The sequence below is a fragment of the Corapipo altera genome, unplaced genomic scaffold, assembly GCF_003945725.1.
Source record: "Corapipo altera isolate COAL_440 unplaced genomic scaffold, ASM394572v1 53, whole genome shotgun sequence".
Lineage (NCBI taxonomy): Eukaryota > Metazoa > Chordata > Aves > Passeriformes > Pipridae > Corapipo > Corapipo altera.
The window spans coordinates 202,369-229,276 of NW_020884900.1; the positions used below are offsets into that span (position 1 = coordinate 202,369).

Consider the following 26,908-nt stretch of genomic DNA (forward strand, 5'->3'; position numbering starts at 1 on the left):
TCTGGCAACTGCTTTCCTGCTTCACTGTTCATGAAAGTCTTCTGTTCTAGAAACAACACTTAACAAGTACTCTCATAGTAAATGTATATAAACCTTTTCTTACTGTTAGACTGACTTTGGCTACAAGGTGACGAAGGAAAAAGGGTCTGATGGAAGACAGTAGCCTTTCTTAATCTCCGGTTCTTAAGAATCAGCTATCTGTGCTTCCCCAAGACACCAGAAATGGTAAAGAGGTGCTGCTTTGTGCAAACACTGTACACAACTGGCCAGAGACAAGGGAATGACTTTTCATGTTAACTTACACGGATTTGCTGATATGTCTGATCACTTAAAAGTCTCTCTAAGAGGCAGAGAAACTATCAATAGTTTCTGCTGCAGAGGGTGAATAATGCTCATATTCCATTTGAGCAAATATGCTGGGTTCATGTTATCAAACACATGAATTCCTGTCCACACTCTCTCCGTCTCTCCTGCACGCCCTGCCATCAAAATAGCAGGGACAAAATTGGCCTCATTTCCTGTATATTTCATATAGACCCAAACATTCCTAAGGATATTGTCAGGGAATATACTTTAACGCTGCTATGCTCACATCTGATCTCCTACTCTATGCTTTTAAGATATTAAATAGGTTTTACCCAATAGATCACGTTTTGTGCCTTGGAATCACATGGTATCTGAAATCACCAAAAGCTAAATCCTGCACTGTTCACATTCATTATATGTGAGTTGGAAGGCCCAGGTCTGAAAAATAAAGTAAAAAGTGAACACCAGCCTTCCCTGCAGGGAAGGCTAACAAAAAAACTTAAGCCACCCACCAAAAAAAGCAAAGTGGCAAAGTAAAGAAGCAGACCTTAATGCTATCTCCAGTCATCCTCATGCCTGCTCCTATCCAGCTTCATACCACCTCTTTCTCTCTCCATCACAAGAGGATCAAAGCTGGAGGTCATGGTGGAGAACATGGCCTCTGCACTGACCTTCTCTCACGTCCCAGGCCAGTCTGAAGTCTACAGAAATAAGCACTGACCACCCAAAACCCAAGTGGGATGATTATCCCAGAGGCTCTTTCCTGTTGAAGGTTGTAATAGCTGGGTAGGAAAAACAAAACAATTCATTCTGTAAGTTTTTCATCGAGGCAGACGAGGCCCTATTTCCCTGGCACTCACACTGCTGCGGGGTTTGTTGCTGAGCTCCACAGCAGCAAGCTTAAGCCCGTGGTACAGCACTGAAGAGTTACCACAAGAAAGGGGAACGCTCTCTCTACCTGAGCTGGAAGGCTGCCCCATGGGAGGAGCAGCACAGGCAGCCGAGGGGGCTGAGTTCCTCTCAGGGGAGAAGCCCCCTGCCCTCGTTCAAGTTGACCAGTCCACTGACATACCAGCAGCCTCCCACACACGAAACTGTAGCATCTAATCTTCGATGTTTTACAATAGCATAAAGACAACATATAAAACACATTCAAGAAACACTGTGGGAAATGTGCCAGCACTTTAAGGAACGTTCCTTTTGGACATGAAGCCTTTTTTAGCCAAACCACTATGATTTTGTTTTAGTGACTCATACAAATGGATTCTGGATTAAGGTTTAAAAATGGGATATTTTCTCTTCTGCTCCTAGGTTCACCTCACGACATGTGAATGAAAAAATAGCAGTAAGAATATTAGGCTGGACTTACGTTCACCAACAGACACTAAATAGGGATCTACTAAATTTGTGAAGTTTAGCTGAAGTTTCAAATATATAATTCTGAAAATGCAATTCCTCCTGAAGTCGGGCTGGGTAAGGACCATAAAACTATAAAAAGATACTTTGTCCCTAAAGATTGCAAGAAGCTAATCATTAGCCACCTGTTTATAGTGCTTACCTTTTTATTACATTATTCTGATATTTTTCCTTCACGGGGACCTCCTTCTTATTTCTATATAGGTAACAAAAAAAGACCCACTGTCTCTAGGCAAAGTGTTTTTAAAGACAAAGACATTTGCCAGATTAAAAACAAACACACAACTGAAGTGTACATAAATTTGTGTCTGACTACTGTTGGGCATCTGGAATGGCACACATTTGTTTTGGAAAATTTTTCTCCCAGTTTTTCATACAAATGACAGTAAAATATGTACCCAGCAGCAAACAGAGAACTAAATTTAAAATGGACTTTCAGACCACTCTTTCATTTTTTATTTTTTAACTTCTCTTTTCCAGGGCAAGAGGGGAGGAGGGAGCTTGTACCAACGTTTTGAAGTACTGTAAGTTCTTTTGCCTTTTAACAGAAATATGTAAACAAGGTGTATGACTGTAGGGTAATGTTCTAGTCACAAAGCATTCAAGAGCCAGAGCGAAGCTATTTAAAGAATGGAGTATTCAATTCCTGAGGCCAGATGCTAGTATAAATATGAAACTATGTTCACACTGCAGATTACATTATTTTTAGTTTCTGCGTTTGAACTGCCAAAATTATTTGGGTTGGGTTTTTTTTTTACTGTACCACAGAACTTACAGGGCCACATTTTTATGTATCAGAGGCTTTTTATGAACAGAGGATTAAAAATATAATTGTAAAAGGACTTTTTCAGCTATTTTCTCTGGGTAACAAAACCAGAAGTCTATAGTGACAAATACTGTCACAACTAAGGGTCATTCAGGGAGTAAAAAAACTAAAGACGGAGCCAAAACATTCGAGATTCTTGAAACAGATTTTTATAGTAACTTATCACTTAATTTTCATCCCACAAAGCTTTTAATTTGCAAATACTCAGTGTGAAAGAAAAGTGGAGACATTGGTTTGAAAATAATTAAAGAGAAAAACATGCATTAAGATTACATTATACCCTGTCTACTGGGTTTGCCACGAGACCTCACACAAATACTGCTAAGAATATCAAGCCACTAGTAATTAACTAAAACAAATAATCAATAATCCCATGACTTTGCCATAGCAAAAACATGCATGGATTCAAGAGAGAAAGACAATGACATAAACTGGTAGTGATCGAAGCAAATCGAGGCTCAGTGACTAAATGGGTGAGGACCTATCACTGACACACACTAAAGCCTACAAATCACCCACAAGGTTGCCAAGGACCCCCCTCTTGCTGATGACCACTTCACTGCTGTTATTTTTTTGGTCCTGTAACTATCTTCTCTTTGCTTCATCAGCTGACAAGGATGGAAGGTCCAAGATGTATCTCAAGGATGTGATTTATCTGCTGATATCAGAATGTTAGCCCATCAAGACACAAGAACTAAAACTGCAATCACGTGGAGGGACGTCAAACAAGTCACAGACCCTTCCCACTGTAAATACCACAAATGCCCCCCTGGCAGGCCTGGATGTACAGCCAGGAGAGGGATGAGCAGAAAGAATGAAGCTTGCTTAGTCAAGAGACCTCCTGCAACACTGAGGAATGTGGAATTACTGAGCCAACTTGCTCTGCATCACACTGAACATGCATAATTTGCCAATGACTTACAAGAAGGATGAGGCCAGTAACACCACACAGCTGGCTGCGAGAGATGCTGGGAGGGGAAGGGGTCCTGCAGTACTGGGGCTTGTAACCGATCTAACCCTAATATCTAATACTGAGATGTGTGAAACAACATAAAGTACCTGCAGAGGCTCTGTCACCACCCCAGTTCAGGAAGGCAGGGGACACCAGAATTAATTACAAACAGGTGATGTGGGACATGCTGAAAGCTGAACGTGCTCTTGGATACCCCGTCAGGTTCAGCCCCAGTTCCTAATTAACTGTTCTTATCAGGTACGGATCTGGTATCACAACACTGAAGCCTCCTTTTGGAGGACAGGCTGGCGATCCCAGCATTTCCTGGGTATTTACAAAAGGCTTTTAAAATGCATTAGCCTGCACTTTAAAGAAACCTGGGACCAGAATATCTGGGCTTTGGTTGTTTTGTTTCTCAGTAATAAAAAAGTGAAAAAAATGATGCAGCTGTGGATAAAATGTTCGGGAACACAGCAGCTACCTTGTCATCCTTTACCTGTTTTCCCTTTGCTAGCCTCGTTCATAGGAGCAGAACAGAACGTAGGGGAACTTGAAGGAGGACGAGAGGGAATGGTTCCCACCTTTTTCTTAAATTAGATATTCAGTTTGCTATAGGATTCTTGAATTGTGTGGGGATCTATTCCACTCATGACACACATGCATAACTCCCCTTGGCGCTAATGGGAATGACGAACGTGTTGTGAGAGGAGAATTGCCCCCTAAAACTGCAGGAGTGTGAACAAGGTTGCAAATATATCTCAAGGTTCTGGTAACATTAGAAACCAGCCTAGCGAATTTCTCATGGTTTATTATGATATCACCAAATCCCCTCTATGTATTTATAGCCTTGTAATTCACAATTATTCTGGGTCCATAAATGTTTTTGGCATCTGAATGTAGAACTGATACTATTATTTCACATATTATGGTACCGTCCGTGAATGCTAAATTTATTCCAGCACAGACTCCTGGAGTTCATTCATCAGATATTTTATGCTACTGTTCTTTTAATGATTCATTTATCCCTAGTAATATTTGTATTCTGAAGTGTGGTGTCTCCAGCCGACAGCACAATGCTCTGCTGAATTATCTTTTTCTTTCACAGCATAACAAAGTAGAGCACAGTCAAATTGAAGATGGCCTTTAGTACACTGTCAGAACAATACTGCTTACCAAGCATATCCAGACACATTTCTCAAACCACATGTAATGCTCTGGCTGCCAACACGCTCATAAAGTCATTAACCGGCATCTTAAAATGAGGGTGTGATACATATATTTAAATGTTTAGGAAAATCATATGTGTGCTCTTATAGAAGTTTATTTTGAATTTCAGCTTCTACATATATCAATTATGCAGCAGTGCATAGATGTAAAAATTCACCTTGATTTTTCACAAGCTGCTAAAATATACTCCTGCTAAAATCATACACATTATCTATCACTAACAAAAGCTTCTTTATGCCATTAACTATTTGCCCTTCACAATGTATCAGAGCAAGGTTTACAGTGCTGAGGATTCGTTTTTACAAGTAAATTATTATTATCAGTAAAATTAAGGAGGAACTTACTTTACATGGTACAGATTTTACTAAATGAAGTAAATAAAGGTTATGCCACTATGTTCTCCAATACAAAACCTACCCAGCAAGTTACAATTCATGCTGTTACAGCTTTTAAATATACACTTTCTCTATCATCCGCTCCCACAAACTGCACTCCAATTTACACACACACTAAGTTTAACCCTTCCCAAACACCCTCATCTCCCAGTGTTCTCATCACACGAGGACCACCACGCCAAAAAAGGCAAGCATGACCCATATTAACCAAAAGAGATTAACCAGTCAGAATATTGATACCAAGAGTCCTAAAACTCAGAAAACAAAGGAAGGATTTCAGAACTGCAGTCTTCTGCTGGTTACCCACACAGCTCCTCTTGGTGCTCACAAAGGTGACATGCAACACTAGGGGAGATCCCTGGGCTGCCCATGCTGGGAAGGTAGATTTGCCACTGTCCACTCAGCTGATGGAGCCAAGCCTCTCTCCACAATCTTGCCCGGCACCTTCCTTTTCTTTCTAGTGTTTCATCTCCCACCTTCTCTTGCTTGCCCAGCAAAACTCCACCTTGGCAAGCTGAGGGCCCACCACTTCCTGTTTCTGAGGTGCCCAGAAATGCTGACATGGCCCTTCACTGGCATTACAGCCCCAAACATCTTCGGGGTAGCCCAGCTTTTGCTCCTGTGTGCCTCTGTCCTACCAAACAATTTTGCAAAAAGAAGAGAAAGGGAAGAAAAAGCAAATCTCCTCCTTCAATTTCAGATGCACAAAGGATGCTCCCTCTGACAAGCTCCCATGGCACAAGACAGGTCATCTATAAGAAGATGAATACTGTATCTCAGAGAAGTACTGGCCTTTCTGCAACACACTAGCCAGAAGTGAACTAAAATACTTAGGAAAACAGACAATGACAGGCCAAGCACGTCGTACTGTGCCTGTAAACAAAAGGCAAGTCGTCTTTCTGGGCATAGGAGTAACAAAGAGCAACTCAAGAAGAGCAACTTGGAAGGGAAGTGGTGAATAAATTGAGTCTGGCTTTTCTCCTTCCCTCCCCCAGAAGGGAAATGACACCCAGATCTGGCCATAGTATCAACAGCACCCACAGCTGAGCATCTCAGCACGGCAGCACAGGTCACAACTCTGCCTGATTCATGGGCTGCTGTGAAGACAGCTTTGACTTGATTAACAGAGTATTTGGAGTCAAAGATGACTGCAGTACTCCAAGTCCTGGGCTCCAGCAGAATTACAGCACAGGAAAGCAGCCAAGCAGGAAAAAGAGGATGTCCTTGGGGCCCACCCAACTATATACCACAACGTTATATAGGTGCTTGGTTTACAGATCTCAGTATTCAGACAATTTCTGGCTGCTTGTGTGGAAAGGATACAATGCAGGAAAAAGGCATTAATAATCTAAGAGGGATCAACAGCTCTAACCAGCAACCATGTCACACAGAGGAGACCACTGATCACCTCCCTCCATGGCACTGGGCAAGGGAAGCGCAGGGACACAAAACAATAGAAGTCCCAAACTGGATTCCCCTGGGACCCAGAAACAATATGGGCAGGGACGGAAACTAGAGGGAAGGCTGGGGAGGAAAATAGCACCCTCTAAACACAAAAATTAAAAAAGGAAAAAAAAAAAAAAAAAGAAGGCAGCCCTTGAGATAAAGTCAGGCTCAGAGCACAGCAGCACTGCAGCAGGAGGCACACGTTTCCAGTTACTGGAACAAAAACTCATGGTCAGTAAGAATTAAATGCAAGATCCAACAGTGACTAGAAGGGAAAAAATCCTGGAGAGCAGACACATGTGGGTTATTACACAGCCTGGCAAGGTCAATCTCAGTGCTAAAAACAGACAAAAATAAAAAAAGCCGTCAAACATTTTTAAAGGGACACTGTCCCACACTGGTTGCTTTGACACTGTCTGTGAATGGTCCTTATTTTTTATCTACTTATTTTGTAATTATGTAGGCTACCCTGTTCCAGCCAGTGGCTGGAACAAAACTCTTATTGATGGTGCAAACTGCTGCAACTTGGGCTTTAAGAGAACGTGGGGCAGTTCCCTCCAGCTTCACCGGCAATAAAATTTAACTCTTCCTCCTCTAGTTGTGCAGTGGTGATTCCTTCTCCGATGTTTCTGAATAGACCAGAACTGCAATTGCAAATGGTTGTGCTCTACACCGACGACAAAGTGCCCTGTCTTACCAATACATAATTGAAAATGCTGACACAGTGACAACTACTATCAGCACAATTCTGATAATCATGTAAGCTTGTTCCTGCTGCAGGAACCATGGGGGTGGGGAACAGGCACTGTGATTTAGGGGTTACCTAGAGAAAAGTTACCTAGGATTTTGTTTACATTTCTTGGTATACCTTCTATATTTCAAAGAACAAAATACCCATATCCTCGATTTCCAGGGGTGATACTTCCATCCTCTTTTACAAAGGCTCAAAGGCAGGTCAAAGCTTGGTAAGAAATCCAAATTTTATCTCTTTGATAAGGCATGTTTGAAGTTTGAGATGTGTGGTGTTAAAACTCCTTTCAAGAGCCACAAATAGATGAGGTTCAACACAATCCAGTGGTGAATGAAAGGCTTCCATAGTCAGTGCTGCGTATTAAAATGTTTTTGTCACCCCCATATGCTTCCTTTGTAATGAAGTAGGCTCTCCCCAGGGAAAGGAAGAAATTAACAGCACTTAAATCATCTCAGCATTGATCAAGCAAACATGTGGCCTCGGGAAGGACCAGGTGTCTACAGACAACCTTGGAAGGACTCCACCAACCTCCTCCCAAGGAGGTGGAGGAAGGTTCAAAGGAGAGCAGCAGTGGCTCAGGAGAGAAGGGTAAGTGAGGAGGGGGAGCCCCAAAATGCTACTGGAGAAAGGCTCACCTCCAGGACTAAATTATTGGGGGTACACTGGACTTAACAACAGCATCCCCTTTCACCATTTAAAAGGCAGACAGCAACTGAAGCCAACAAGCCAACAAGTATTTGTTAAACCAACTGGTTGATAGATATTAAAACAAATATTTATCTTGCCCTCTTTAGGCAAGGCTCAGCACCTCAGGTTATCTCTGATCCCAAACATGTTAACACCAAAGGTAAGCAGTAATTAAATCAAAAGAAGATATTGAACCAAATGAAGCCTTCCTGCTCCACAGCCTCTCTGAACAGCCATCCCAACAGACCTCCCTGCTCCACAGCCTGCTGGTGCTCTCGTCCTGCTGCAACAGTGCTGGCATGTGCCAGAAGCTGCACAAACATAGAAGAAAGAGCCAGGCCACAGTCTTTTTTTCCCAAGGGAGCCGTCCTTCTCCATTCAGGCTCCATGGAGCACAACAGACAAGCCATGTAATAGCCTCATCTATGGCAAAAGAACTGTATCAATTGGGCTGGTTAAAATGAGTTAGAGAGGTCACTCTGACTCACAAGACAAAAAACAACATATGGCGAACAAGGGTAGAGAAGGGAAAATGGGATAATGGGACACTTAAAGGAGCTTTATCGAGATCAAAATGGCATTCAGCTAGGGCAATGGGGACAGGAAGTCACAAGGAAGAGGCAAAGAGTGCAGATAGGGGAGAAGGGGTAGAGGCATGACTTAGGCACAAAGTATCCAAAGTGGTTGTACTCTGAATAGTTAACAATCAGTTGGTCAGAAAATTACTGCATCAAGTTAAGCCAGGAGAGCCTGAACTGAGCAGCACGTGACAAACAATGAGAAAGGAGAGTCGGCGTCAGACCAGAAGTCACCGCAAGTGTCTGAGCGCACTACAGCTGCAGATTATCAGTTTCGATAATATCATGGTTTAACTACATTATGACTGGGGAACCTTCATCTGGAGAAGCCATGCCTGCTGCAAGGTCACTGGCAAGTGAAGTCAGAAGGGCCATCCAGCAGCCCAGTGCCTGCTGGCAGCCGTGGGGTTGGCACCTTCCTGCAGGACAGCTCATCCCCGCTCTGCTTGTCCTTCCAAACTCACTGCAATCTGCCGTGGATCAGACCATTTCTACAGCAACACAAGACCCAACGAGGAGCTGTGATCTTCCAAGTGATGATATGCAAATTGTAAGACTGGTATGGAGAAGGAAATGGGAGGGTGACCCAGTCCTGCAGCATCCAGCCCTGCCCAGCAAGCTCTGCTGGAGAGTTCAAAAGAGCTACTTCAAGAGAAGCAGGAAACAACTGCTGGAAAGCCACCTAGGGACTAGAAAAAGGTGACTGCTAGAATATACACCTCAGCTAGAAGCAGTAGTTGATTTCCATGGATTTCACAGGGAACAAAGATCCAGATTCTATACCCTCAAACACACGACTGTGGGAAATGAAAGACAGGACAGGACTGGCTGCTAAATCTTATTGGTGTTTCCCCCCAGTGGACACAAACAAACAAGAAATAACTGCAGCAAAACCCCTTCAGTAAGTACCAGAACTTGCTTATCCCCATTACTAATGCTGCCAGTGCAGGAACAGGAGTGCCTGATGCACAGCAATCTCAAACTGTCCATTTTGGCATGACAGCCATAAAAGATGGGTGAAAAGAGTGTCAATGCCAGCTTGGGAACCAAATCTAGACCCCTGTCAGGACAGAGCCAGAGGGATGCAGACTCCCAGCCAGGGCAGCAGCTCCCACCTCAGGCACAGGGGCCACTTGTTCGTTGGCTACGCCCAGGCAGCACCGCAGCGCAGCCTAACCCAAATCACCAGAGCTGGTGAGCAATAAATTCAGTCATTTTTCCCTCAGTCTCTTCTCTCAATTTCAGCTCTGACTCTTCTATCTTTTATTTCTTTTTCTAAAGACACATTTAGAGATGAAACCATTCATAACTGCCTATCCACAGACAGTTTGTGGCAGCATAATTGACAATGAGTCTGCTGCAAAAATGAAAATGCTGTTTTAATAACCTTGGCCTAAAATACATTCTGTTGTATGCCTCAAAGGGCTTCAATAAAAAGTCAACCTGTAGAGACATATTTTCTTGGCTTAAACAACAATCCAAAGCATATAAATGTAGTCCAACTATAACGACATATTTATAGGCCAATAAAGCTTACACTGCAGCTTTCATACTTCACTTAAAGGAAGTCTGTAAGAAGCAGTGCTATATAAAATAATTTGAATTTTTTTTTTAACTATAGCCCAAGGAATACAAATATGCAACTTTGCCATATTTAACCGATAGTGTTTACATTGCTTAGTTGCTAGAAATTTTGTAAAATGAAACAATTCCTCATTTGGTGCTTTCCCACTGGTTTACCAAATATGGATATACAAGTCCATTTATTACAAAGAAAAATCCCCTAAATAATTCTAAAGACAAAAATAAATAACTAGTGGCCTTAGTACTGAATGATTTTATCAGACCAATTCTTCTGGAAAAACAGGTTCTCATGTTCATTATGAATAATACATTCCTGAGCAACTCTATTTTTATATGCTGCATTGTTGTTACTCTTTATTTTTCTCAACATTTGAAAGAAATATTCAGAAAGCTATAAATAGTCTTAAGACATAAACTGCTAGCATTCAATATTGACATATTTGCAGAAAGGGACAGAATGTATAACATAAATATCTCAACAGGCAGAAAGAAATAATTCTTAAAAACCATTTTTCAGGTTGAAATCTTGAAGCTCATACAAAAAAATGCCATTGCAAGATCTTTTATTTAATACAGTCCTAAGGAAAAGTTCTGCTTAATTCACTAGGGATAAAAACAATGGCATTTTACAGAAAAAACCCCCGCAGTTTCTGCAGAAAAGAAAGGCAAAGAGAAAAGGAGAGAAAAGAAGAAAGAAGGGGAAAAAAAGAGAAAAGAGGGAGAAAGCGAAACAAAAGAGAAAAGAAAAAGAGAAAAAAGAGAGAACAGAAAAAGAGAAAAAAGAGAGAACAAAAAAGGAGACAGAACTACCTCATTTGAATTAGGGTCAACTTTCAATTATAGGTGCATGGTTTCTCCAGGTTGTGGATTAACCAAGGGCTGCCTTAGTTTTGGCTCAGCAAGTGCCACAGAGCGCATGGCACAGGACATACACTGCTCATGAGGCCTCACTTTGCCTGGTTATTGTTTGGAGCTGCCCTGCTCCCAGCAGCGTGTTTAATTAAGTATGTTTGCACAGTGACACTTTTCTGTTTCTGCATCGGCCATGTTTTCATTTCATACGGGTTATTTCACTATTCCCCACTCCTGGACAGTGTGAAAAATAATTTTCTTTCTTCTGTAAAGTTTTTTTGAGCTCTTCGATAGGGATATAATTTCCTACTGCTTTCTAGAGCTCGATTCAAAAACATCTAGTAGGAAAAACTGCAGAATCTACTCACTTCTATGGGATTTTTCTGTAATGGAAACATGTCGTTTCATAGGAAAAAATGGGTCCAGGAGATCACGTTGTTTTTCTAGGCCTTTTCAACACCTGGTTCGGCAACTTCCTCATCTACAGCCAGTGTTAAACATGAGCATCACCAAAGAGACCTTTGCACGACAGTGCACTGTGCTCCCTCACAGTATGAGAAAAACTACCCCATCCCATTGTGCTGGAGACCTGCTGCAAAAGTTATTGCTAATAAATCTTTTGATCACACTACAGCTGAGTGCTGCTCCACTGGTAAGATGCTGAGTACTGGAAAAGGTCTGCGGGCACACATCGTAACGCGCAGTAAACCTGCCTTTCTGACAGCAGGGAAGAGACAACACCACCAGCTGAAATCTCTGTGCCTTGGACACCACACATTGTGCTGCTGCCCGTGCCTACAGCTCGGGAGATGATGATTCCCAAAGCACAATGTCAACCTTGACCAACCACTCAGAATGAGAGAAGTAAATCTTCATCTGGTGGGTGTTAAACCTCTGTCTCACAGTTGAGACAAACACCAGAGCTCACGGGTTGCCTACAGGACACAACCAAACCAAGCTGCTTCACAAGCTTTGAAGATCACCATTCTATTGAATTCTTGTCAGATCCAGGAAGCAAAATACACTTAAATTCTTGGGTCTTTCAAATAGTTAAAAAATCATCTCACTACCAAATTTAAGAAATTTCTTTTACTGCCTTTAAAAGGCTAGATCAATTGTCTATATCAACATATCTGGTCAGCTTTATGTCTCCTTGAACCTTCGGCTTCACTTCTCGTCAACCGGTCATTATAAAGATAAAGGCAATCATAATCAAACATTAGCCAAAATTCTGTTTTCTACTGAAAAAGCACAACCCAACAATAAAGCCAGAGCCACCAACTGAAAATGAGCAACATCAGAATGTGGGGTTATCAAAATTATACTGTACAGTTCGCATTCCATAAACATTTTCAGTATAACCCATACTTTGAAAGGCTTAACATGCAACTATAATCTTTAGGCTTAAAGATAATTTTCTTTGGCTCCTAGAGTAGATAATAGCAATTTCGTAACTTACCACAAGGGTTTCTTTGTTTGTTGAAAACAAAAACAAGAAAACATTAGCACACAAAAGTTCTGTCTGAAAAACATTAAGATTCTTCTGACACAACAAACAAATGCAAATAAATGTAGTGCGTAAAGAAGATACCAGGGCAATAGCAAGAGAAAATTACTGCACATAATTATGAACCAGAAGAAACCACACAGAAAAGCAAAGGAAAAGATAAAGAATTGCATGGATTATTTTTTGATTCCCGGACATGTAATGAAAAATAAGATCAACTTCCAATTGTACTTTAATCTCCCAACCTACATATCTAATGGTGAAATGTGACATTGACAAAATCACTTCACCATCTGATAAGATCAGAAAAATGAGATGCAGAAGATAAATCCTCCAAGACAGATCTTCAGCTTCATGTAACTTTGGCTTCAACACCAACACAGTCGTGACATTACAAAACTGAACTTGGCTCTGCACCTCCTGTTCACGAAGGTACAAAAGCATTTCCTCAAATGCATCAGCCTTAGCTTTTTATTTCTTACCTTTCCACACATTACAGCCTAAACTTGATATGTTTCAAACATGGAACATTTGTTAAAAGCTTGGCACAAGAAAGAAATGTCCCTGGTACGCACTTCAAAGTGCCATCTCTGGCAGCTGTTATGCATCCAGGGGCCTAACATCACAAACAGGCATTTTTACCAACGGGGGATCGATCCATCTCCCTTGGACCTTGGATCCCACCACAGATTTTAGAGGTATGAGTGTCTGTGCACCAAAGGAGCCCCAGAGTTGCAAGCCTGTCTGCAACCATCCAAAGCAGCAGAGCTACTATTTTCCTTCCTAAAAAAACAGATAGGGAAAGAAAGTACAGGAGACAACAGTGGGGTGCTTGCAGAGCCCTATGTTGTGTAGTAAGATAAAGCTGACAAGGAAACGCCATAGAAGGGCCACCTCCCTACTGAACAAGACACAGAGCCAACCGTACAGGAGCAGGGCAAGCACCAGGAGCATCTCTGTGCTTCCAGAAGATGGGGCGGGAAAAAATAAAAGGCCTTTGCTCGCCCCTGCCTGTTGTAGGAGGCCTTGAGAAGACGTACCAGCCTCCTCTCTCCACAGTGCACGGCTCTGATCTGATGCTCCAGTCTTCAGAGCCTCAGGGAGAGCCCGTGACAATTATTTGCATGCACATCTTCAGGGTCTGAGCCATAGTGCTCGGGGACATGTCTAGGGAGCAGACAGGCATCACAGAGTTACCCCACGCCAGTCTCGAAGGAGTCCGCAATGAGCTCACCACCACCACCTATCCCACACAGGTATACCATCGCCACACCTCCGCCCCAGGCTCTGACATACCTTGGGAATTGGGGATGGCATGGCGGGATCGGCTCATCCGTCTTCGAAAGACTCTCACCCACAGGCCCCTCCCCACAGGAGAAAGTAAGGGATACTCACCGAGGTCAGCCTTCTCCTTCAGGATGTCTTTGAAGTTCAAGCCGCTGTTGAGCGTGGATTGCCTGTATCTTGTCAAGGCCTCTTTCTGCCCATTCTTCCCCACATCCATCGGCTGGACTGGCTCAGCCCGGAAACCGCACTTCCACTTGGAGAAATCGGACTGTGCCCATTTTGCCAAATCCTCAAGTTTCACAGTAACTTTTTCTGAAACAGCAATAACTTCATCCTGCAAGAGGCAGTGAAATGAGAACACAACATGTCACTCTGGGCTCCACGAGGACTGACAAACCCATAACACTGCCCAGCACTGACTCCTGGAAAAGCATATCTTGCTGCTGAGTAATTTTTCTGTGTTACAGAATAGCTAGTACTTAATTTATTCCTCTTGCCATCTAAGTGGAAATATTAGTTGTTTACTGGAAGCAAATATACATGATCTAAAGACAATTTCTAGGACCAGGGCAATGATCCTAAAAGGCATTTGAAATGCAGGTTGCCAAATCACATCCTGTATAACCCAAAGCCCTGAGGGAAAGTTTGTTTTTTAGGTGCAATTAGCTGCAAATGCAAAAATTCATGGCTGGATGACTAATGGTTATAGCTAGTCCTGAAATAAATGGACTAAGTAAATCTCAGATTCTTGGAACTCTGACTCACCAGAAAATTCCTGTGTTTATGGTACATTTTCCCTTGGCTTAAATACAAATATTGAATTTAACTTTTGTCCTTAAAATTAAATAAAACTGTGATGTAATCCCAAAAGAAATACTACATAAATGTTATGTGCTTCCCACCAAAAGAAACTTGCACATTCTCATGTTTCTTAAAATCTTTTTCAAGATCAGAACTGTAATTTTTTTCCCATCTAAAACATACAGTCTAAGAAAAGCACTTAAACTTAGTTTAGCCTCCAGAACATATACTCAAATAAAACAGCTCTAATTGCTGGATTTTAACCTTCCAGGAAACAATCAACTCCTCTCAGTCATGATGAATAAGCAGAATGTTTTACAGCTGACTCCAGTGAGCAAGGGATCAAGAAACCCTCAAAAAATAAACAAACAAACATACATATCCAGCAAGATACACTCCAGATTTTTTGGTTAAAACAGTAGAAATAATTTATGTTGTAACAAGAGCTGGTTGCACACTACACCTTGCACACCACGCATTTCTAGCACTAAATAAGGTTACAGGTTCTTGAAATAAATAAACCAGAATCCAATTCTTCTCTCAAATAAACAAAAGTATTTGCAAAGGGGAGAGAAATTCTTTGCGTTATTAAACAAAGAGAAAAGCATGATTGATTCTCTCTGTGTGTTTTTTTTGTCCACTGAACACATTCCTCAGGAAATAAAATACTGCTCAATGGAAAAGAAAAAAAAAAAAAGCTTTATTGTGACAAGTTGCACACAATACTGAAATATCTCTAGTAAAAAAAACAGATCTGATATTCCACTCTCCCTTATATAATACAAAACTGTTTTATAAGCAGGCACCTTCATTACATTTAGTGCAATAACAAATATTTGGTCAGAAATGAACAGCATGCTTCTATGCTAAGCAAGCTTGTAATAAAATCTTTTCCTTTATCGCTGCACAGCATAAGAGCTTCCACCAAACAACAAACAATAACAGTGATGCTTTAAATCTCTGTTTATGACAAACGTCAATACTTTGTAAACAAGCACTGGGTACTACAAAGCACAATTTCAATGGATGGTTTCACCCAATTTCATTACACCATCCACTTGAAATAAAAAAGCTGTAGTTGCTATGCATTTTATGGCTATTACATGGTGATTATTAAATGTCAGGATGGAAAAAAAATAATACATATATATAAATATCAGACTGCCTGCAGACAGTCTCAGCAATTTCTGGATGAAGTCCTCTTTTAGGGTGTTGAATACCATCACCAGCTACTACACAATTTCTAATATTCTGCACTAGAGAAATCTACTTAGCAGCAGTTTAAAAAAAAATCCTGACTTGGAGATCAGACATGTTTTTGGTTAAAATATTATTTTCCAAATAGCTCTCATGATCAAATGATTATGATTTCAATTACTAGTTTCTTCATATCCTTTCCAAGAACTGGTATGACTAATTTTGGCTGGCATACAAAGTAAGCTGAGCAGACAATTTATTAACCAAAAGAAAAGTACAATCATTGTTATATCATCAATGAATAAACTTGTTTTCGAGAATACAACCTTCGCACACACGCACATGATGTGTACACAGGAAGAAAAAAAAGGAATTAAAAAAAAAACAAAACCACAACACCCTACTGTAACAAGGGTGAAGCGATGTTGGTGCACTCACTGGCTCTGCCCAGGCTGCCATGGAGGGGGAACCAGCTGGTCCCCAAATCCCTGTTCACCCCTCGTACCACCAGGGATCACCCCGGCTGCACCAGGGAAACACAGCCGAGTTCACTTTTACCTGGGAAATGGAAAAATTACCCAATGCATTTCAGGGCCTGCCTTGGGTCACCCTGTCCATCCTACAGGGGGACTGAACACACCTGCTCTCTCTCTCTCTGCTCATTTTTGGCCCAATTAAGAGAGAACAAGAGTTGTCCTTCCCAACTCCTCAAACACCACAGAGGTCACGGGTCAGACCGCAGTCCTCCTCCGAGCGCTGCTGCCAATACGGATCTCACTAGTGAGGAGCTGCATCTCCAGAGACATTCCCACCCTGACACCTCATCATACAAACAACTGCCACCCAGCAAGGCATGGTAGGTGGCCACAGCTCCTGCTTTCTGAGGAGCCCAAGCCCCAGGTATCTCCAGAGGGGCTGTCTTCCCCGTATCTTGGCAGTCTGCTAACACAAGAGGTCACCTGCCCCTCTGTCACCCAAACAAGAGGTCACCCAGTTACTTCACCAGCTCTGGAATTTCAATGTGCCTTGCCAAGTTTTCGCACATTCCTAAGCAACCTTTCCAAGGACTCAGACCTAAACTACTGTGGTTTTTATTTTCATTACGTATTTTTTGAGCAGCAGGTGACAAAAGGGTTCCTCTCCTTTTTGGTCAAGCCCTGTGTCACAACAAAAGCTGCTCTGGGACCTTGCAGGGCTCTGCCAGCCAGAGGAGCCCCCACAGCCATTCTGTATCAACCACTGTGCACCTACTGCCACAGCCCTTCTAGAGAACCCCTTCAACGAGATGACAAAGGAATACAGATGTTGAATAAATAAAAACCAGGTACACGGTGACACATGACTAACAAACCTTTAGAAGATTAAAGAAATCTGTTGCATAACCTTCATGTCATTCATAATTATATCTCTGTGTAAACATGAAAAACCACCCACGTCGCTTACAGAGCATATATATCTCTACACAAAAATCAACTCATCGTGTATTAGCCATGCTCTGAAGTGATATGTTTATAAGATCTCCATTGCATGGTTAAGTCTTTAATTACTGTTTTTTCCTGCTACAGCAGGATGAGAAAACAACTGGTACAGATTTCAGCCCAGTTCAGGAATCAGATCTATCTCGGATGGACCTTAAAGGACACTGACCAATCAATGGTCAGTGGTCCAATGGACCAACGTTCCCAGCCACAATGTTGTATAAGTCTTGAAATAAGCACTGACTACTGAAAGAGGCATTTTTTTTTCTGCTTCTCTAAAATGGGTATTTACTCAGCCTGTAATTTTAGCACATTTTACAAGATTCTAAGAGAAGTACAATACTTTCACCTCTCAAGTGGGATGTGGGGAGATGGTTAAGAAAGATGGTGACACAAACCCTTTTCATCTCTCTCTTGTTTTTTTTAAGAGCATATTGGATTTGCATTTCCAGAGAAGTCATCCAGGGAGAAGGGGACAGCATCTTCTCGAGAGCCGTTATGCTTAAATATTATGTCACTGTTGTCTAAGCAACCATCACAGCCTCCCAAAAGCACAGAATGCTATATTGCCTGACTCAGCAGATGGTTGAAATATTTACATTCAGGGAAAGAGGTCAGGTAGTTATAATAGTTTAAAACAGATAATTATTTTTTAGAAGAAATATTAACTCTTACAAGGCTGGGAGTCACAGGGCAGCACAGGGAGGTCGTACATCTTGACTGCACACCTGCATACGGTACGTCACAACTCCTCACTCACTGCCAATAACTAGGAAAGATTTATATTTTAGAGACGTCCAGGCAGCCTTAAAGAATTACAGCAACTGAGATATCTCAAAATTTTGACATGCTGAGACTGTTTTCACTCCAGTGCTTCTAGAGGTCATTTAAGGAATTCTGGAGGGCATGAGTGAGTCGAACACCTGCTTGGCTGTCTCCTAACATCAAATACGTGGCCTAGAGAGAAACAAGAGAGGTACTGTAAAAGCTCTTGCTGATAATTACAGGAGACACTGCGTGTCATTTATCTGATCAGTATGATTTGCATTAGAAAACATCTTCAAGCCTTTTTCGTGAAATCTTTAGCACAGTAGATAACTGGGGATGCATATTTTACAACCCAGTACATTGCTGATGAAAACACATTCATCCACAGGAGTAAAAAATACAGTGTGACTCTTACGGACTGCATTCACCAGGGATAATAGAACTGCATATTTCATTTGGCCATAAAGGCCTGTCCCATGGATTTTTTAGTTTTTTGCGATTTAGGTGAAACGGACCTTCCCATACCTTGTGTAACAACACAGTTCTCACCCCAGGAATCTGGTTTCCTGCTCTAGATCCCTTTGAGGAGGGGAAGGTCATGTTGCAGGTATGGAGAAGGGAAGGAGAGGGCTTGTTGCCAATAAGCACCTCTCCCACAGTAATGCATTTACCTGGGGGTTTGAGGGAAGTACCACAACCCTTACTTGACAGCCCAGTAAAACTAAAAAGCCCTGACTGCAAAGCCTTTAGTCCAGAGCTCTTCTCTGCCATACAGATGCTACCAGGGCTCTGGGACAGCAGGAGAAACCAGGTCATGCCAATTCACCCTAGCCCACTCACCAGAAGTCACTCAGGAACCTGAACTCAAGTCATCCCCTATAAGCAGCACTTCCTTCAGGGACCATATCCAGCCCTAAAAGGGCATTTATACAGGACTGTTTTGCTCTCAGAGACTTTCTCCAGCATAAGAAGGTCCTGTCTCCCTGCTGCGTATTGGGAATACACATGGGGGGCTTTAAGACTGCAGGATCACAAACTAGCAGAAAAACTGTGGTTGTGTTGTAAAAAAGGTCTGGCTCTGGGACATTCCCTGTTCAGTCTCCCTGCAAGGAACACTGCCATACAGTACCCTATTACATGGCAAGCCCAGATCCCAGCAGTCAGGTGCACTTCACAGATCCTTTGGGACACCTCTGTCTGCCCTGGGCTAGGGGATGCACGAGGAGATGGCAACCAAATGAGGCACTCAAAGCAGGGTTGGGGGGAAAGCAAGCTGCCCCTGCCTGTGCCAAGCACTGGAGACTCTTATGAGGCTTCCTTGTGGTTCAGTGATCCCACCTGCAGAACAGGAACAGCGGTTCCTGTCTGGCAGAGCTGTGCCCCAGTCCCCACATCTGCAGCATCCCTAGAAAGGTTTTGCTGGAAGCAAGGATACCAAAGGATCTGTGGACTGCACCTGACTGCTGGGGTGGCTGTGTGCAGAGACCTACAGAGACCACCACTCTCCACCTATGGTGAAAGCTTTGAGAATGGCACCAGGCACAGACGAGGAATTTACCTGGCACACGGGAGAATTTTAAAGAGGCCAAGGCAGAACCTTTCATCTGTTAATCCTCTGCTAATTACTTTAAAGGGCTATAATGATCTTGTTAAATTCAGGTGACAGGTATTTCCCCAGCCTAAGCACAGCTGCACAGAGCTGTCTGAAACTCACACTGATGTGTTCATCCCTTCTGCCAGGGTCTAAAACCAAGAGAAGAGACCAAGATAAAGGATATGAGTGAAGCATGTGAAATCCTATGGTTTTCACTTTCCCTTGTGCTAGCAAGCAGCTTTTTCCACATGATTCCGTAATTCCAAAGCGAGACACGCAAAATGACCTCGGGTAGAGCAGCACCATGTCTTTATAGGATGTTCTGTGGGACACTGGTACATCTGGGCCAGAAGTGGGGTGGAGATGGAGTGCACAGAGGGATGGCTGCGAGCAGCCAGACATGACATTTCTACTGTGAGCCTCCTCCTTTTTGTCTGGGCTGGGTTTTTTTCTCCCTCCTCCCACTCCCAAGCAGAGGTTCAAATTGAATTTATATCTGTCATTGCAGATAGAGTCCTGACCAAAGAGAAAATAGGCTTCAGTCAAAATGTTTCCCCATCAGATAGCTCACAGATCTTGAGGAGCTGTTTTAGTTTAGGCAAGTTGACAAGCAATTCATTCCTAATTTTGCCTACTACAGTTACAGTACGAAAAGCTTTCCTCGTAGATTACATAATTATATTTTTCTTAAGAAGGAGTACATGGCATTAGCAGGTTTAAATTATGCAAGCTTATTCTTTTGTCTTTTGTTATATTGTGTTCTATTGTGCTGGTAAAACAATATGTGCTTTAATTAGCAAATATCTGTAAATAATTTACTTGCTTTTCATACAGCAGAACAATGGAGCCAATTTTCACATACATCTACTGAACATGTCTAGGGGGTTTCTTGCCAGAACCTTCCATTGTTCAGTATCTGTATCAATCTGCCCATCATTAGCAGCAAACGTTCAACAACCCAGCAAGACATTAAAGTTTTGGCCCCCGGGAGTAGCCCCAAGCCCCTCAAACCCGAGGCTACGCTCTGCAAAGAAAGATTAAAATACCCAGAAAATGAAAACAAACTCTTTTATTATCTAGAACCCTGGCACCTTCGCACAGAAACATGGACGTCTGCCAAGCATTAAGGTCATTGGATTAATGCCATAAAATGCCGATGTTCATCTGACCTTCTGACTGCATTTTAGCTACAAATAAAAAGCTCAACTTGATACGACTCCATGAATCACACGAGCGCCTTGGTTCTGCAGGGTTAACGTTGAGTGTGAACCCACACTGCACATGCATGCACGCACACACACACACACACACACAAAGAAAAACGCTCTTAAATCAAGAGTGGATGACTGTTCAGAGACTTAAGGCATTGTTATTTTGAATGTGAATGAAAGGGCCAGAACAAGCATTGCAAGAATATTTCAATTATGTATTTCCCAGAACTACATCTCTGAGCAACTAATGCAAATATTGCTCCCATAGCAGTAGAACTTCTTCCCAAATAAAAGCATGCGAGAGCTTGAATCAGAACATACTTTCTATATCATTCGCATATTGTTTGAATATTATTAAAAATGCAAAATCTATGTATGCGTTACTCTCCTGAGCAATACAGTAATTATGATTAAGGGACAAGCAGCACAAAAAAAGCCAATTTATCTTACTTGCGCTTAGGAATACTATTGTGTAACTAAGCAACTAAAGACAAAATATAGTCTAATTAATTCACTCCTATGCTTATTTAAAAGACACAATTAGAACATTTTTATTTTCCAGCCTGCACAGTATCTCAACATGCTTGAGGGTGTACCATGTGAGGCCCATTATTCTCCAAAGACAAGAGTTTAATGTTTAGTGCCACTGATCAGACTGGGAAAAGCAACTCTGGAGAGTAGTGGGTGTATTTTACAGTCTGAATGCACTGGGAAGGGGAGGGAATAGGAAAAAAAAATTTTTTTAAAAAAGGAAATCTGCCTTAAACGACCAGATATGCCAGATTGCTGGCTAATGGCTAGCAACATGTGGCTTCTCTGAATAATATCATTGCCCTCTCCTTCCTTTGCCAGCATATGCTACTGGTAGCAAGAGAGATAAAAATATACAGAGTGGATATGCAATTACCAAAACCACGATATTTTATGACAAATGCCATTCCTCTAACACTGCTATTACAGTGCGCCTGATTTACAAAGCTGAATTAATTTGAGCAAGTGTACATTGGAGATTGATGCTATTAGCATGATTTTTAAAGCACCCTTTAATAATCATAATCTGCATGTTTGAAACGTGTTGCCATTACCAGTGTTGACAGATACGAGCATAAGGCACACACCGTGGAGACTAAAACAGGGTTGTTCTCATTTCAAATAAGAGCGCACAGATTCCTACGTCTTTTAAAAAAATAAAAATAGATCTATTACTGTGCAAAGGGAGTAGCACATTTTTGAAGGGGGGTGGCAATAAAGCACTACGGGTGTAAGACACCATGCTCAGGCCAGCCTATGCTACATTTCTGCACTGGGGTAGGACCTCTGTACGTGGAGAACCCCTCCAAAACAAATGAGGCTTTCGAGGGATGCTGTAAACATCTGTCCCGAAATGAAGGGAGAAAAAACCCACTGCCTCCCTTAACTTTCTCGAAGAATCTCTCCTGAAATTATAAAGTGATATACATTTATGGAGTGACTTTTTTTTCCTTTCCCCCAATTAGTCTGAAAATGCAAAATACTGCTAGGGAAATAATTACAGGAAACTAGCTCTCTTCTCTCCTCTGTATGAGCAACGCTTATTCATGTAAATTACTTGCATGAGTAAGGATTATTTGCAAGGTGAAAAGCATTGCATCAGATCCCCAGTTCGGGAGAAGAGATGAAATCAACATGAGTTCGTAGTAAACTTCACTGCTGATGAATGAACCAAAGACAGATCCCCACTGACAGTCCAGCCTCAGTGGAAGCACCATTCACCACAATGCAGGGCAACGCAGGGAATGTCAGACCATGCAAAGTGAATTAGTTGGTTGTTTGGGTTTCTTTAGGAATTGTATGCATCACATCAAATACCATCTCTGGATTTAACGAGTACCAGTTTTGAGATAAATTTTTAAGCCTAGTCTAATTAATGCCAACACCTTTATAAACATGAAAACACATGGCATTAACAAGCATTCTCCTCTAGAACTGCTTCTGCAAAGGTCAGTCATTCCACAGCCCCACACTACCCCTTGGAGCACAGAGGAATAAATGAGCTGGAGGAGGGTTTGGTCAAGACCCTGTGGGCTGGAGGACTTGAGGGCTGAGCCCACCTCGCGCTCCCTGAGTGCCACAGGACCAGGGCACTGAGCAAGGGGACCGGACAGGGGTTTTCTTGGCCAGCATGTACTTCTCCCAGTCAGGTGCCAAAAGAGCTGGGGGGCTGCTTTCCACACTGACCCTGCAAAACTGTTTCAAGTGCAACAGTGTGCTCTTAGGGCCACTCCCTCAGGGTCTTCACATCCCCCCAAGCATCCTCCTTCGAACCCTGTGTGAGGCACCTTCCATCACACAGGTTTTCCCAGCCTATGCTGGAGGTGACACAGGGGACTGTGCCAGACCAGGAGTGGATGAGAAAATAGGGGCAAGGTGGTGATTTCCTCCAGAAAAAGACACTTTTCTCCATTTTGGCAATGGCTCTCCAGGAACAGAGGAGAGTCACTTCTTCCTCACCTCTTTGACCAGAGTGCTGAAGTGTTTGGGCTGGATGGCAAGGTGGGAGGCAGCACACTCAGGCCCCTGTGTCTTAAAAGCAGCAACGAAGTTTTCACCGAAGTAGCACAAACCTCTTCTACCTCACCTAACTGTGTTCCCAAAGGCACTGTTGCTCTTACAAAGATGTCTCCGCTGCTCCTGCGCAGCAAGACCCCTGGCCCAAGCATGATGCCAGAGCTGCTGCCAGGCTCTCCATGCATGTCTCTTTGGGATGTGATGAGTATCAGGGCCCGGAGCACTTCTATTGCTGCATGTGACCAGCCCCATCCCACGTTCACCATCCACTGAGACTCCCCGGGAAGCAACCTCTGGTCAGCTCCTGGGGGTGAACGTGAGTTTCTCCACAGAGGTGATGGGGATGCTGAGCCTCAGGTGCAGGGAGAGGTATCACAGCAGAAGCACATCTGGGCTTGAACCTTCCCTGGGTCTGGGCCCCAGTGCGTGGAAACATCCAGTTTTAGCAGCAGTCGGGGTTATATTTCAATCTGGATGATGAATTCAGCTAGCTATAAAAAGACTTATATTTACACTTATTGCTGATTAGCTCAAACATTTGGCAATCAGATAAAATACGCCATCAGAAATTTCTGACTAACAGAAGCATTACATACCTCCTCGCTTCTCCTCCCTCCTCACAGCCACTAGCTGAATACTGTCATAGTGTCAGTGCTGCTATTACAGAGAGCAGGCAGCCAGCTGCTTCTATTAATCATTCCTCTAGCGCAGGTAGCTGCCAGTGACTGTGCCTAAACCTCCAGTGGGCTCCATCGCAAGCCTGCGATTCAACCTCTCGCTCCCCTCTCCGACAAATCCACGGACAGCGAGCGCCCCTCTCACCCTCTGCCTCGGACACTGCAGATTTGCAATGCACGTATAAGCACCATCTCACTTCATTCCTTGAATGCAGGACAGCAGTCCCACTCCACGAATAAAGTCTACCCTGATGGCTACAAGCTGCCTCTGACCCACCAACTGCATCTCCTCCCGCAGAAGGAGCTCAGCCTGGAGTTAGGAAGCCTTGCGACCCCAGAGCGGCCCTGACGCCCCTTTGGGGACAGATGTGGGTGTCATTTACCTAAGGGATTGGGACCTTGGGGTAGTCAGGGGGAACAGCCACCCTGTGCCCTGATGAGGCTGGTCACCCCCCAGCCAGGACCCTGCACAGCCCCAGCCAGCACCCAGCCTTTTGTCTCCTATCAGCCCGCACGTCCCCAAGCACAGCTCGGATCGTTCCAAACTATTAAAAATCGATCATAAAAAATCATTCCGATGTCTATAAACAAGTTAATGGAGCAAGTGAAAACAAAGTACATTTCTTAATGGGAGTGTTATGTTGCCCTCTCTAGGCCCTGGCTCTCAGTGCCGGTTTCTGTAGGCTCCCTGCCAGAGAAGTATCACTCAGAGCTGTTGCTGTTGCTGCTGCAGCTACTCTGCTAATGAATGACTAACTTAGGCCAGAGGGGAAATGACATCACCAGGGTGTAAAACACAACTGCATTAGGAAACTTTTTACCTGCTTTGCATTTGTCATAATTATTCTACACAATACGGCCGGCATTTGCATAATTTCAAGGCGTGCCATTATCTTAATTGAAAATTGTTTTCATATGGTTGAATAATGCAGAATGACATCAGTTAAAGTCCCAATGAAATCCACAAGTATAATCGCACGGCTAATTACTAGCGGTGTTTGCATGTACAAATAAATAAAATTGTGCGTATTATTAGGAGGGTACATGCAGCTGAGAACTCTCGTACCAGAGCAGTGTTTTACTCGTAATGGTAGGATTAATTTTCTCTGATGTTCCTACCACAGTAACATGAGCTGATCATTAAGGCGTATTAAAATGATTTGTGTCCCTTTCCCCACCCCCCCCTCCAAATATCTTTCATTTTACACACACACGAGACACACAGAGGCACAGTTTTAAATAGTCACCACGGGCAATTTCAGAGCATCCATTGCTCACTGTCATCTCCCTGATTCTTAGGAAAAGACTCCCTTATCTCAGCGGCACGCACAGAAAATTAAAGTGAAGAGGTGGCAGCGAGCGAAGGTGGCTCTGAAACGCGTTTCAGCCGCGTACGCATGTGTGCTGGGACAGGGCTACGCCGGCGCCTACAGCCACGCGTGCCTCCGAAAACAGCCCCTGCGGACAGCCCCCCTTCGAACCCACGCTCCCCAGGCATCCACAACACAAGTTACCCCAAAACATCTCATCCCCCTCCCGCCTGATCTCCAGCCCGTCTCGGGGACCCTCTCCATCCCCCGCCCCAGACCGGGGACCGCCGAAGCAATGAATTAGCGAAGCAGATAACAGGAGGGTTCGGGGCTGAGGCGGGGCGGTGCGGGGCTGCGCAGCCCCATCCCGGGCTGCGCGGCCGCGGGCGGAGGTGCCGGCGCGCAGCGCGTTTGCGCCAGGAGCGCGGCGGCTCCGAAATACGCCCAGGCATATCTGCAAGTTATTTGAATGTATTATTCCCGTACCTGTCATTTATCACTTTATTCAACATGTCCCTGCCAGCTCGAGAGCGTTTGATCTCCCTCTGCCTCCATTTCGTAATTTCCGCCCTCTTAAACATATCGAATACTTAAAAAAAGCCCCGAACAATATCGAAATCACCCCGACGTGTTTTTCTCCCCGCTCTTCCGCGTCTTTTGGGATTTTTTTTTTTTTTTTTTAACGATGTGGGAGAAGAACAAGGCGAGCCCCGCACACCCTCCACTGCCCGCCGGGCCAGGGACGCCCCGCACCGCGACCCCCTCCCGCCTTCCCTCCGCCCGCACAAGTTCCCGGGCAGCGCGCACCGGTGCGCCCCGACGGCGCGGCCCCTCCGCGTTGCCCCGCCACGCACGGCGGGGAGGGGGGCGCGGGTGGGGGGAGCAAACGGGAGGGAAGGGGGGAGCCGAGCCCGGACATGCAGGTGGGGACGGACGCGGGGGGGGGAGAGGGGAGGGGGCCGGCGCCGCGTTTACCACCTCGCCATGGTCACTGGTCCTGCCCTGGGGGGTGTCCTCGGGGAGAAAATAAAGTTTGGCGCTGGAGAGAAGTTGCCGGCTGGTGCGCTCCTCCCAGAGCAGCTGCAGCTCCGCGATGCAGGCGGGCTCCTCCGCGCGGCACCGCACGAAGAAGAAGTCGCCGAGGGAGAGGACCCGCGCCCGGCCGCCGCCGCGGCGCTGGAAGCGGAACGCCCTGTAGAAGACGTAGGGGCCGTGCGAGCCGCACGGGGCGCCGACCCACTGCGGGGAACAACAACACGGCAGCGGCATCAGCGCCGGCTCCGCGCCGCGCCGCACCGCGCCGCGCAGGGGCAGGAGGAGGAGGAGGAGGAGGGGGGGGGGGGCGGCGGGGGGGGGGGGCGGGAGGGGGGGAGGGGGCTCCGCGGCGGCGGGGGGTGCGGGGCGGGGCGGGGGCGCGGGGCGGCGCGGTACCTGCAGTGCGCTGCGCTCCATCGCGGCTCCGGCGCGATTGAACTCAACATTCTCCCAAACTTGTTGGCGTGAATGGAGCC

General features: G+C 44.2%; 1 protein-coding gene across 2 annotated transcripts in view; it reads right to left on the reverse strand.

Moving 5' to 3' along the window:
- The window catches only part of ARID5B (AT-rich interaction domain 5B), a 117,507-nt gene extending 90,599 nt beyond the window's left edge, over window positions 1-26,908 (reverse strand). The window contains exons 1-3 of one of the 2 annotated variants that reach the window (XM_027649473.1): window positions 26,829-26,908; window positions 26,376-26,636; window positions 13,923-14,148 (exon numbers count right to left, since the gene is read on the reverse strand). In XM_027649473.1, the coding sequence (XP_027505274.1) occupies window positions 13,923-14,148; window positions 26,376-26,636; window positions 26,829-26,849 (508 nt within the window). In that variant the 5' untranslated portion in view covers window positions 26,850-26,908. Of the gene's footprint in view, window positions 1-13,922; window positions 14,149-26,375; window positions 26,667-26,828 lie in introns of those variants that run through there. The other variant, XM_027649472.1, reaches the window with a different exon arrangement.